The sequence below is a fragment of the Arachis hypogaea genome, chromosome 2 (genome assembly GCF_003086295.3).
Source record: "Arachis hypogaea cultivar Tifrunner chromosome 2, arahy.Tifrunner.gnm2.J5K5, whole genome shotgun sequence".
Lineage (NCBI taxonomy): Eukaryota > Viridiplantae > Streptophyta > Magnoliopsida > Fabales > Fabaceae > Arachis > Arachis hypogaea.
Window position 1 is genome coordinate 808,787 of NC_092037.1, and position 13,776 is coordinate 822,562.

At 32.2% G+C, this 13,776-nt stretch overlaps 2 protein-coding genes across 2 annotated transcripts; both read right to left on the reverse strand.

Moving 5' to 3' along the window:
* Window positions 1–1,042: 1,042 nt before the first annotated feature.
* Window positions 1,043–4,179, reverse strand: LOC112730586 (G-type lectin S-receptor-like serine/threonine-protein kinase SD2-2). Its single transcript, XM_029290605.2, is given in 2 exon segments — window positions 1,043–2,527; window positions 2,530–4,179. Coding segments are annotated over 2 exon segments (2,544 nt in total). The 5' UTR covers window positions 3,965–4,179; the 3' UTR covers window positions 1,043–1,418.
* A 6,488-nt stretch (window positions 4,180–10,667) lies between these two features.
* Window positions 10,668–13,505, reverse strand: LOC112730595 (probable E3 ubiquitin-protein ligase RHB1A). Its single transcript, XM_025780667.2, has 5 exons — window positions 13,257–13,505; window positions 12,505–12,682; window positions 11,477–11,855; window positions 11,257–11,366; window positions 10,668–11,114 (listed from the first exon to the last, which is right to left on the reverse strand). Exons 2-5 carry the CDS (start codon window positions 12,565–12,567, stop codon window positions 11,085–11,087), a joined length of 582 nt encoding a protein of 193 aa, XP_025636452.1. The 5' UTR covers window positions 12,568–12,682; window positions 13,257–13,505; the 3' UTR covers window positions 10,668–11,084.
* Between the last annotated feature and the right edge of the window lie 271 nt (window positions 13,506–13,776).

The following is a 13,776-nucleotide window of genomic DNA, read 5'->3' on the forward strand; positions in this document are numbered from 1 at the left end:
TTCAATTTCTCTTTTAGAGAACTTTCATGATGCACTCCACCTTGCATTATCAATCACTAGTAATAATGATGATACTTTTTATGTTGAGATCAAAACAAAACAAGAATTTTCTGAGATTTTTGGATGTCTGAAAGATTGAAAATTATCATTTTCATTGCCATGAGATTTTTGGATGTCTGAAAGATTGAAAATTATCATTTTCATTGCCAGGTATGACGTGTCACGTGTGCGAGTTAATATTAATAGATACTAGTATTTTAAGAGGATGAATGTGAGTTATTGATGAGTTGGAAAAGTCCGAAAAATAATGCATATAATAAGCCTAACTGCGAATTTTTTGTGAAAAATTGTTTTAGTTATATGTAAATTTAAGTATTGACGGGTAAAATTTCTAATTTAGTACAAGATTTAAGTAGTGAGAAAGAGAAACAGTTTAGAATTTTTGTTTCTGCCATCTGTTTTTCCTTCTGATGTTTAACGTTCAAATCTAGTGTTTATCCTTATCAACTTTTTCAATAATGGATAACATATTTTTTAAGATCTAATTTATATTGCAATTAATAAAATTAAGACAGAACATATGAAACACAAGAATATAAATAAGGTTGGTTGATTTTTCTGTTAAGACAGAACATATGAAACACAAGAATCTAAACTGGTCTCATTAGTATGCAATAAAAAGAAGCAAATAATATTATAGCCTTGTAAAATCATACCTTGCAACATCAAAGGAAACCAACCTTTGGAAATAAATAAATAAATAAAGAATAATAATAATAAGGAAATAATAAATTTAAGAATCTGGTGAACAACCTTTGGAAAGATCTTATTCCATGGTCAGCTACCAGGCTGTCTGCAACTAGATACAGTCAACAACAGCCAGAATTCCACATCTACCTACACTTTTTTTATAAACTTTTTTTTATTTTATTAATATTTTTTTTCCTCTTTTGTACTTCTTTAAACATTAAATAAATTTTGCATTTTGCAACCCACAGTTCTTCTAGAATCTAGATACTAAAATGTAACACAAGCATCAAAATTGAGTCAAGATCATTGCACTTATGTTACAATAAAATTACAAGTTGAAAATGATTTGACAAATTTAAATCTCTGCTTATCTGCTCAATTGAAACAAGAAAATTTGAAACTATTACAGTATTACTACACTATATAATCTGGAAAATTCACTTCATGTTTCAGGATCCTAATTCCAAGCATTGTAAGATTCAATGAACAAAGTTAACTAACTAATTTACATCCACATCCCATTTTCTTTTTCAACTTTCTTCTTCCAATTCATCTCCTTAGGAAGTAACTAAAAAAACAAACAAGGAGGAAAAGGGAAAGAGATGAGGTATACTACCTTAAAATGCTATGATCTTGTTGGACTAATTAACAATTTACCATAACCTTTGTTATCTAACATCAACATTGACATTCACATCCATTGGGGAGGGAAATGCATCTCCAACATATGATTCTGAATCAGCAATTGACACTTCCAAGTTGCCGCCGGATAAGCCTCCGCCGGTGGAAATCTCATTGCCGGAATCAGACTTGACGCCTTGAAAGGACTCGCCGGTAACCAATGCTTGTAGCAAATTCGGCAATGGAGGATCCCTAATTTCCACTAACCCTTCCAACATTTTCACCACCATATCCATTGTAGGCCTAATAGCTTCATCATCTTGAATGCACCAAACTGCTACCAAACTAACCCTTCTAGCCTCCTCAATGTTATATACATCTCCAAGTTTCTTATCGATCACGGAAGCCACATTGCCGTCAATTATCTGCCGTGCCGCCCAAGGAGGAAAGAACCATCTCTCTCCCATCTCACAACCACTCTCTTTGCCTCTGTCACAACCACCAGCAGATGGCAGTGTCTCAATGTTTCGGCGACCACCAATTAGTTCAAGCAATGTCATTCCATAACTATAAACATCAGCCTTGGCAGTAATTGCCACCCCGGAAATCCACTCCGGAGCAACATACCCCCAAGTACCCCTCATGGTTGCCAGCACCCTACTGAAATCCCTCCCCATGAGCTTTGCCAAACCGAAATCCGAAACCTTTGCATTGAAACCACTATCCAAAAGGATATTCTCAGGTTTGATATCACAATGTATAATGCAGTTCCTACACTCCTCATGTAAATATGCAATCCCTTTGGCTGTTCCAACTGCAACTCGAAACCTAACATCCCAGCTCAAACTAGGCCCTTCCCTGCGCAGATAACCGCTCAATGCACCGTTTTGCATGAACTCATAAACCAAAAGCCTATGTGAATTCTCAGAACAAAAACCTCTAAGCCTCACAAGATTAACATGCTGAATGTTCCCAATCGTCGAAACCTCGGCCCTGAACTCTTTCTCCCCACTCCCTGGCCTCTCCAACCTCTTCACAGCAACAAGAGTTGAATCACTCAATTCACCTTGAAATACAGTCCCAAATCCACCATGCCCAACTTTCTCCGAAAAACCCCTTGTTGCCAATTGAAGCTCCTTGTAAGAAAACATCCTCAATTCAACATTTGAATAAATCTATCTTCCTCCTCCAACTCCTTCTTCCTCTTTTTCTTCACCAACACCAACAAAGTCACCACCACAACACCCAAAACTGCCACCGACCCAACAAGGACAGCAACAATCAAAACCTTACTATCCAAACCCTTCTCATTCCCATCTCTTGGCACCCTCACATACAACGCACCACCACCATCACCAACACCAAGACCAACAGAACTCACATTCTGAAAATCAAACACTGACCCATAAAAGTTCTTACACAAACCACTCCCTTCACTGAAAGTTAACCCAACACAATCACAAGATCCCAAACATTTACTCTCACAAAGGCTCCTAGACTTAGCTTTCGAAAAATTCACACTACCAGATCCAAATTTCACCAACCCCATGTCCTGAAAACCATCCCTTTTATCACAAGAATCCATTTTTTTACGAACACAACCCATAGTGTAATCCCCATTCCCCCAACCCACTTCATCAGAAGGCCCAAACCCATCAACACAAACACAAAGTTCAGAGCTTTCATGACCTTTGCAAACTCCGAACCTCCCACAAAGCCCCCGAACCTGACAAACCTCAGGCTTGAACCAAAACTTGTTCCACGCCCCAGCTTGCTTCCACCACGTGTACTGCTGAACCTGGCCGTGAGGCTCCAAACGGAACATCGTCGGAACAAAGCCACTATCCGAAGTCGTCTCTGTGAACCCAAACGACGCAGCTACAGTAAAAGGCTCCTCGAAATGGAACCGGTAAATGTACGGATTCGTCATCTCAGGAATTCCGGTGAAAAAATTACCGGTCCAGTTTCCGGTGGACCAGTACGAATCGGTGCCGTTGAAAACAAGCTCAAGCTCACCGTAATCCGGTGGTTTCAGCCGCAGAGAGTAAAGCCCCGGCGAAGGGTCCGTTTCGGTTTTCCACGAAACAAGGGACTGGGTTCGGGTCAAGTTCATACCCGGAAGCCACTTGTCAGTTGGTTCGTCGAAGCTCTGCCACAAAACGGTGCCATTTTCGGAAGAGAGAAGAACCAAGTTTCCATTTTCCAGTAACTGAACATTGCAAGAAGAAAAGGAAGGGCCTTTTGGAGTTGGGGTTTGCCATAGAGGGAGTGAGGTTTGGGGGTGAGTGAGGCTGAGGTGGCACGTGGTGGTGGTGTTGGTGAGTTGGAGGGTGGTGTTGGGTTGGGTTGGGGCGGGTTGGCGGCGGTTAGCGACCCAAATGAGGGTTTGTTTTGAGAGGGAAGCGTAGCGGATTGCGAGGTAGAAGTTGTTGGAAGATGGCAAGTTGAAGATTCCAAGTTCGAAGGTGTTGTTTGGGCTTCGGAGTGTGGTGCTTCCTTCTAGAATAATGGTGGTGGAAGAGGTTGCAATGGTGAAGGTTAGAATGTGTTGAAGGAAGAAGAAGAAGAAGAAGAGAGTGCAACAGAGTGGCATGTTTTTTTGTGGGGGTTGGGAGTGAAGAGAAGGTGTTTGTGTTTTTGTCAGTGAGAAAGAAAGAGAGAGAAAGTGTGTGTGTTTTGGTGGCAGTAAAAAGGTGACATTATTATTAGCAAACAATAGATTGTGGTGGCGTTGATTTTGTCGTTTTCTTAGTTGTTTCTCTGTGTTATGTTCTCTTCTTACCAGTTTTATGAAGTGTTACTACCATGGGAAATTGGATTTGCATTACTATGTTTGAAGTTTCAAGTTACCACTACCTTACAAATTCTCATGGTACTCATTACTCAAGTGGAATCATTTATGAGCTACAAAGTTTGGGTGGCTTAACATATTAGGTTCAACTTAAGCTTGATTTAGAAAAAAGTACAGACATTATTTAGTTTTGTATTTAGGAAATAAAAAAAAATTATATACTTAGTATTTGCTATTTTTAAAAAGTTATAGATAATTTTAAAAATATTAAAATTCATGTACAATTATCTTTATATGAGATTATTAGTTGAGAGTGTTAGATAATAATTTAGTCAAACATATCAAATTATTTAACGATTTTTAATTAATAATTTTACATTCAGAATGTGCATTTTCACTTATTTAAAATTAGTTTATATTTACCGAAAGTAAAAAAAATTTAATATTATTTTAAATATAAACAAGATGAAAATCCAAAAGCAAGGTGTGTCTTTTAAGTTATAACTACTTTATTATAAAACTCAATATGAATTAACTAATTTGGGTTAGTCGAGTAGTTAGCTCACATGTTCACTTAAACAAGTGTCGAGAGTTCGAATTCCGTCTTATACATGCAGTAACTCGCTAAATCCGCGACGGATTATATATTTTTCTTTCATTCAATAATGTATACTTTTTTATATACACATAAATAATTTCGAGATAGAATTTAAAATCACCCCCATACTCAAACTCTTGCTATTACTTAGCTTGGACCAACATGTCTTTGGTTAGCATTTTTTTAGTAATTTAATTAAGTTCTTGTCAACAATTCAAATAAAACCATTTCTATTCTTCAAAAAAGTGTGAGCCATAAATATATGTTGTAAATGTCATAAAAACTTCTTGTTTTGGTTAATCGTTGTTGAAAACGAATCTTACTAAAACAATGTTAAAAAACATAATTAAGAGCTGCAATCATTGCTTCCAAATGATTTCTTCATTTAGGCAAGCTTATCCTCAAAATCTAAATTAAAGTCAAAATTATATGCTCAAATCTTGTTTTAGTAGGTGCGAATGATCAAAGCTTTGAATAATAGTATTGAGTAGCGGGGATTAAATAATTAAGTAACAAATATGGTAGGTTTAGGGTTAGATCGATGATGACAATAATATTAAATATACAATTTGATTTGATAATATTTGTATCATGTAAGAATTAAACAAAAAAGTTTAAATTATAAGAATTTGATTGAAACTTTTATACAACATATATGCTTAATTAAAATTTTATTATAAATTGAAAAATTTAATCGGAAATTGAATAAAATAAAATTAAAAAAAATCTCTAACTTAATTAAACCGGAAAGAAAAATATCTAAAATGGCAGTGGTAAACCTATAAATTCATAAATTTAGAGCTTTATTTATTTATTTAATTTAATTTATTTATTTGGTAAAAAGACAAGTTGGAGAATGAGAGTGAAAGGTGGTGGTAGACAACTGTTTCTGATATCCACTCAACCAAGGGTTTTTTTTTTAAATATTTTTCAACATAAGGCATTTGCTAAAAAAAATTTAAATGATAAAAAATTCATGTGCGGTTAGTCGACTTCAGGTAAAGTTAATAGTTGAGAGTAGTTAAATGACTTGACTAATTTGATTACATTTTTATCTAACAATTTTTAATTATTAACTTCACGTAAAAGTAATTGCACTTGAATTTTCACCGTATTAAATTATATAATTCTTTTTATGCAAAGAATATAATAAGAATTAATAACTCTTTTACGACAACAGCAAAGGGCCAAAGGTATCATATCTCATCTTTTTAAAATTCAATAATTAATTTATGAACTTAAAAAGGTAGAAATAATTAGAGCATGCAGAAAATAACTGGGACCATGGAAATCAGGAAAAAGCAGCAATTGAATAATTGACAAAACTTTTACGGTAGTGCTATGTTACTAATTTTTTATCTGTCAAAATCTGTCAATTTGAATTGAGTTGGACATAAAATTTATCTACTAAATAAAATTATATCTAAATTAATCATGGTTTAATTCTAATTTATCACGTGTTAGTAATAGTTAGCAGACTCTCTCTTGGTAACGTATATTTTTTCAAACTTTTATAAGACCAAACTAAGAAAAACAAAGTCTCTTATTCTTATTCATATTCAGACGGGTGTCAAGAATTAATTGGTTGCAAATTATTTACGCTATACGATTTAAGTTAACTAGACTCTTCTAAAATAAACTTATTAGCCACAAAAATGCAATTACTTTATGTTTATCTTTAGATTAATAAAAGGGCGCCCTTAATAAAACATATCACCTTGTTAATATAAGAAAAAAATTGTATTCTTTTTTTTATTTACAACGTGGCGTTAAATTTAAAAAATAACAAAATGAATAAGTATTTATTTTGAAAATTAGACTTTTTGGTAAAAAAATTATAAATAAGAAATAATTTAAAAAAAAATCATACTATCTAAATATAATAGTCTTTATAAATACGAGATAATTTCCGCATGAAAAATACTAATAAACTATCAAAATTATATTTATTATTTTTGTCATAAATTAAATTTTTAATTTAGTTTATTTAATCTAGTAATTCAATAACATATTTTATCTATAATGCTAAGATATTGGTATGAATATGAGATACGATACAATAAGAAGGAAAACACCGACACATAAATTTTAAAATCTTGTAAGACATAAAAATACCAATATATATAAAAGAGATAAGTACTGTTTTGGTCTCTAAGGTTTAGGATCAAAATTAAATTCATCCCCAATGTTATTTTGGATTTAAAATCGTCCCTAACGTTTTATTAAAATCGTTCTTTTGATTTTTTACAGACAAAAATACTCTCTCCCACCACCACCTTTATCAACACCACCACCTCCCTTACTCCTACCAAATACCAATAATCAGATTAAAAAAACACCAACAATAACACATTATTCAAATTCAACAATAAAATCAACACACAACAACAATAAAATCAGAAAAATAACAAATCAAAATCAAAAGCAAATGCAAAAGCAGAAGCAGAAGCAGACGCAGACGTAGACCCTGAAGCCAAAGCCGAAGCCAAAAACAAAGCAAAAGCAGAAGCCGAATTGGCGAGGCACAGCGACGAAGACGTGAAGTGGCGGCGAGGTCGGTAGCAGCGGCGGCAGTGGCGGAGCGTGACGGCGAGTTCTCTCCCTAGCTCGTGTCTCCTCTCTCCCTCGCGAGCTGTCTCTCCCTCTGATTTTAATTTCCGATGACGACGGTAGCTCCAAACTTCACCGGCACTGTCCCCCTTCCCTCTTTTCTTCTTTCCCCTCATCTTCCCCTCTCCCTCCTCTTCCCCGATTCTCCCTCTTCTTTTTTCCTTTTTCTTTTTCTCCCGCCTCCTTTTTCCATTTTCCTTTCTCCCCCGGCGTTCTTTCCTTTTTTTAATTTTATAATCTTTTTATTAGGATAGAATAAGGATAATTTAGTAATAAAATTAAAAATTTTATTAAAAAAGATAATTTTAATATATAAAAAAATATTAGAAACGATTTTAAATTTAATAAAAGACGAATTTGATTCTAACCCTAAATTTTTGAGACCAAACAGTATTTATTCCTATATAAAATATGATGTATTTTTAAAAAAAATAGTAATAATAATACTTAGATATTTTATTGATATTAAAATATAAATTAAATTTTTAATTATTTTTAATATTTTATTTTAATAAATAATAATATATATTATTTCTAAATTGATTTTAAAAATACATATTAAGAATAAAATTGGATATACTGACATGTGATAGTATTTAGGTATGTCCAAACATATCTGAATTTTTTTTATTTTTTATTAAGATACAATTGGATACAGACACACATGTCAAACAAATATCAATAAATATTGTATCTAAAATGTGTCTGATATACAGACACAACAATTCAATAAAATATTCATATTTTATAATATTTCATTTTATAATTTTAAATATTAATAAATAATTAATAACTAAAAATAAAAAATTCTGATCACCCAATAATATTTCTCCACTCGGATATACAAAATTTGAAGCCACAACTCTAGGACTTTATAAAAATATTAGCAGGTCTCTGTCCCTTTTAATTTTGGGGAATAGAAAAATAGTTGGATAGTAGAAACGTGAGCTGTCTTAAAGTGCAACGTCTATTTCCTTAGTATATATCATATAGTAAGCATTATTTTTATGTGTGACATCATCATATCATATCTTTATCTTGAAATATATACATACAATCCACGTTATATTAAATTAAGAAATAATAAACAAAAAAATCCACTGTATGTTAAAATAATTTGCTCTAAGCCACCCACTTCTTTTCAGAAATCAGTGTTGTTTATGCCTTGAAAAATAAAACAATAACAACAGCAATAGCAAGCTTTGTAGGGTGTAGTTTATTAGTTTAAATTCTTAAATCTCATTTTTATTATATAGTGCATGAAACATTTCAATACAAAATCTAATATAATTGTATAATATATTTTCAAAATTAACTTCAATCTGCTTTACTTTGATTAAAATTATTGTAGTTCTGCCAACCAATTCTTCCTTCATGCTTATTGGTAGGAATCTGACTTTAATTTCTAAAGTGTAATCTGAATTTCAGAAGATAAAACGAATAATTATATATATAGTCAATTAATTACTATAATAAGATGCAGCCATTGATGTGTAATCTTAATAGAACAAAGTCAATGAAAGCAACAAAAATTCATGTCTCCATGGCTGCTCATTCACTCATTCAAGCTTTCATATTAATTAGTTGGTATGGGTTAGCTAGGTTAGGGTTAGGGTTAGACTCATGCACTTTGATTGAATATATTATCTCACTATCCTTTTATTAATATAGTTTTTTTTTAAATCTTTGTCTAAAGTATTTAATTTGACTTCTATTGTCCAAAATTCGATTAATTTAATTTAAAATTTGTTGATGATAACATTAGGTAACAAAATATAAAAAGCTAATTAAGAAGAAATTTTGCTGTTGTTGAGCATGCTTATCAATCAATTAGAATATTTTGAGTGCAACATCATCATGAAGAGGGTCTTCATTGACTACAATTGCTACTCTTTTCTATCTTGCTACTTTTGCTTAACCAATAATAATTAAAGAAAGGTTATAAGATATAATTTTTCTCAAGATTTGAAACCTAACCTGTGGGTTGTGGCTAGGGTTTACAATGCTAGTGACAAATTAGTATTATTAAAGCAATTATTAGGGGAACATATTAAGAGCATGCTTGGAAACATGAAAAATAGACTTTTTTTTTTGGGAAAAAAATATTTTTCTACATTTAGGTAAAAATTTGAAAATAGATTATAATTGAAATTAAAAATTTTAAATTAAAAAAACTTATAAATAAAAGTAATATTTTGAAACTTATGATTATAAACAAAAGCTTATTATTTTTGAATTGCAATGATTTTATGAATTTAATCTCAACTATCAAATATCAAATAATATAAATGATCATTTTATACCTATTTTTTAAAATTATACTATTTGAGAATAATTTTCGTAAATTTCAAACACAATATATTATCTTAAAACCACTTTTTAGCTAAGCATCTAAATATAAGTTAATTGTCACATAATCAAGTATTTAAAAAAAATTAATACAAACAAGAATTATTAAAATAAATATTATTTTTAAACATTTTCAAACTCGGTCTAAATAATGCCGTTAAAGTCCACTATACTCCTAACTAAAACAATTTTTTCATAGTATTTGAGGAAAAATGTGTATCACCTACTTACATTGAAAATAGTGAATGACCATCATTTTCATAAATATCATGTGAAATTAATTAATATGAGTAAAGAGATATTATTGGTCCTTCCAAATGTTTATTATTGCTTACTTCAATCATATTACTGTTGAATCTAATAACAAGATTTTTTTCCATTATTAATCATCTCACCATGTTTACTATATTAACTAAAAATGGAATCAAAATCCATAATTATTTATATATCAATCTCCCACATATCCAAATGACATTCTCTTCCTTATCTCATATTTTTTTTTAAATTTGTCAGTCATTTTTTATTACATTTTTTAAATAAAATATCTACATACATCTTTTTGATAGAAATATTTCTTTACATTGATAAAAAATTGCCAATAATTCATTGTCAGATAAATTAATAAAAAGATTAAGTGACATTAATTAAAATCAGGGATCAAACAGAATATAATATTATAGATACAAATATCAAATATCAAATGACTTGCTCCATTTCGTGGCTGCCTCCCTTGGAGTGAGTTTTTGACGCACAGTATCTCCTTACCCATTTCGTGTTCACCTCCCTTGAAATGGAGGCTAATTCCATTTCGTTGATACTTCACATGAAATGGCCATGCACAATTCAGAAATACTTTTGAGCCATGCACATTATAGAAAATAATGTTTTTCTCATGCGTATATAAATAAAAAAGCCTAAAAATCTCAAGTGAAATTATAGACTATAGACTATAAAAACAACAACAATAAATTTGATCCTTAAAAAAAAAGTATAATATAACATATACATTGAAAATGTGAAGCAAACTTGATTTATAAAATTTATACATCTTCCTTTTTTGTTTCCTTTTTCCCCTTTTTCTTCAGCATAGAGAAACAACAAACAAACAAATATGAACAAATTTGTACAAGAAAGATCCAAACATCAGGGAATTGCAGTGAGAGATGCATCCATGCATGCAATTTGGTGTAGCATTCTGTCAAACTCTTCATTCATTCTTCTTCTTCTGATAGATTGTGTGATCACCAGAACAATGACTTCTTAAAATTGCATGATGAATTGAAAAATGAATTCACTTATCAAACAATGAGTTTCATATATCTTCCATTGCATTTAGAAGAAACTTTTTCTTGTAAACCAATCGAACTAATCCAGTGGCTGGTCAAAGATCATCTCCTGTAAACATTAGATAACAACATTTAGGACATAAACATGCTCAGATAGATTGAATCTTATGTTCGACAATAAGCCGAAAATTCAAAGAATTCGGATGCGTTTTCATGCAGTTATTGATGACTTGATGTAAAAGAAACCAAACCTGATCACATATGGGACACGAGTCGCTTCTTTCCATCCACTCGAGAATGCATGACAGGTGAAAGTGGTGGTCGCATTTCGTCAGTGTTTTGGGATTCTCAGCATCATATTCTGCAGCGAAAAATGAAAAATTCAACTAAAAAGGTTAAAGAGAAGGAGAGTTTGGAACATCCTGATCTGTTCACTAAAACAACACAATCTAGCCGTGTTAGCAATTATACCTTCTAGACAAATTGGACATACATCCTCTTCTTCTGTCACCAATGCATGAGATTCATTTGATTTTAAAGGTTCCGGCTTCCTTGGAGATAAGGGTGCCGATTTAGGTTGAGCTTTACAATCTGATTCTTCAAGATCTTCACACGTAACTAAAGTTTCGAAACTACTACCACTAATGGTTTCTCTACCTGACTCAGAATCTGTTGATGCAGGACCTCTCAGGACAGTATCATACGGTAGAGGCGCAGGAGGGGACTGGTAAGTATCTGGTATGGATGATTCCAAGTTCAATCCGATGAGCAGTCCAGTGGTGAATGAAGCAGCTGTCCCATTACCATCGTTAGAGGTTAGAGACTCGCGCTCTTCCAAAGCTGGCGGACACTGCAAACAGGATACCTTTCAGATTACATAGATTTGTTCACAACATATCAAGCAATCATCTAAATAATTAATGTACGGAAAATATTGCTGCGTTTTAAGGTAATTTAGAAATAGAAAAGCATAGGTATTATATAGTAAGAGCTAGAGTTGTAAATTGCATAGAATCTGCCATTAACAATTTTGCTTAAGCTCCAAACAAATTTTATGCAAGTTGCAATATGCTAAAGAAGTTGCTCCCTTACAGAAACCATTTCGAAGGATTCAGCATAGTGTTGAATATGAAATAGTTGAAACTTTCCTTCAGTGACCAATAAAATCTAAGATTATAGAAGTAACATTTTTACTTGATTGAATTTGAACCATTAAAATGACTTCGATTATGTTCGACTTCATTAAAGGGTTTCTAACTTCTAATTGGTTTCACCAAAGAGGATAAAACCCCAAACTGAATGAATCTTCAACGCTTCAAGTTGATATTCAATAATTTCTTACTTAAACTTTACTTTTTGTCTGAATCGCTTTTAAATGAATTGCCAAACATAGATCACTTTACCTCAAAATTCATTCTAATTAAATCAATTCTACCAAAAACAGAATCACAGAACTAAACACAAAACTACAGATTAAGAGAGCACAGAAATTTACTAACATAGTAATACACCGGCGTTCCGTGAAGATGAGGTTTTCTGGCAGAACAACAGCAACCTCCCATTTTTCCAGCAGTTCGCTTCGGTTATTTAGTTCAACTGACCAATGACACTCTCATCCTCTTCTGTTACTTGGAATTTATAGAGAATTAGATACTATGAAACTCTATGCATCCATTTCTGCAACCACAAATAATAAAAAGGATTAATTGGCCATTTTCACATTAGAAATGAACTTCAACAAGCCATGGCATGAATGGAAGCTAGAAAATTATGCAAGATAACATACAATGATCAAATTCAATCAATTACAAAGTAATGATAACCAAGACCTTCAATTCAGATTTCAGAAACAAAATTACATCATAACAAGTTACATATGGTCTTAAAGAACATGATTAAAGATACTATTCAATAGATGCAAGGGAAAAAAAAAAATTCACAGCTTCATGCCTATACTTCAGGTTCAACCAAATTCATCAACCCAGTTGTATGATACTATAATTAGCATAAAAAATATAACTTTTTCACATAACAAACAATCTACACAATCAATAAGAAGCAAAAAGGAAACAGGAAACAGAAGTTATCAAATTAAGTCCAAACCAGCCCAGAATTCATCATTCACCAGTCACGCAACTAAACATGCCAAACCGCATAAACTGTTTCAATGAAAATTGGGAGCATAAACCCTAATTTGATGAAAGGGGAAAAGGGGTAGTGAATTAGCAGTTACAGTTCATAAAAAAACTACCTTTATGGAAAATAGAGAAGTGTTGGAATTAGGTTCCCAGAAAAGGAGAGATTTTTTAGAGAAGGATTGTGATTTTTGTGCACTGGGAAGAAAAGAAACCTTTGATTCAGTGCAAATTTTGATATTGGTTGAATATTGGTGATTTTGTTGTAGTTGAGGTTGTTGCAGAGTGTGTAGTGAGGGAAAGGTTTGTCTTTTGTTGGAACTTGGAAGTGTGCAAGTAGAAAGTACAGAAACAAAAGTCAACTCAAGGTCTTAAGTTGTTCATTCACCTCTCAAGTCTCAACCATGGTTCTGTAAACCGGACCGATTCAACCGCAAACCGGTGACATTAACGGTTCATTAGAAATATAACATACTCATTTTACAGAATATCATCATGATATTGGTAGTGGTAAAAGTATTACTTGAGTTTTCTGTATTATTCATTTATATATTTTAGGACTTAGGAGCCTTGAAAAAGCAAGCTCAAAACGCTTTTCTTTTTTTCCAGATGCATATAAGTACATAATACATACAT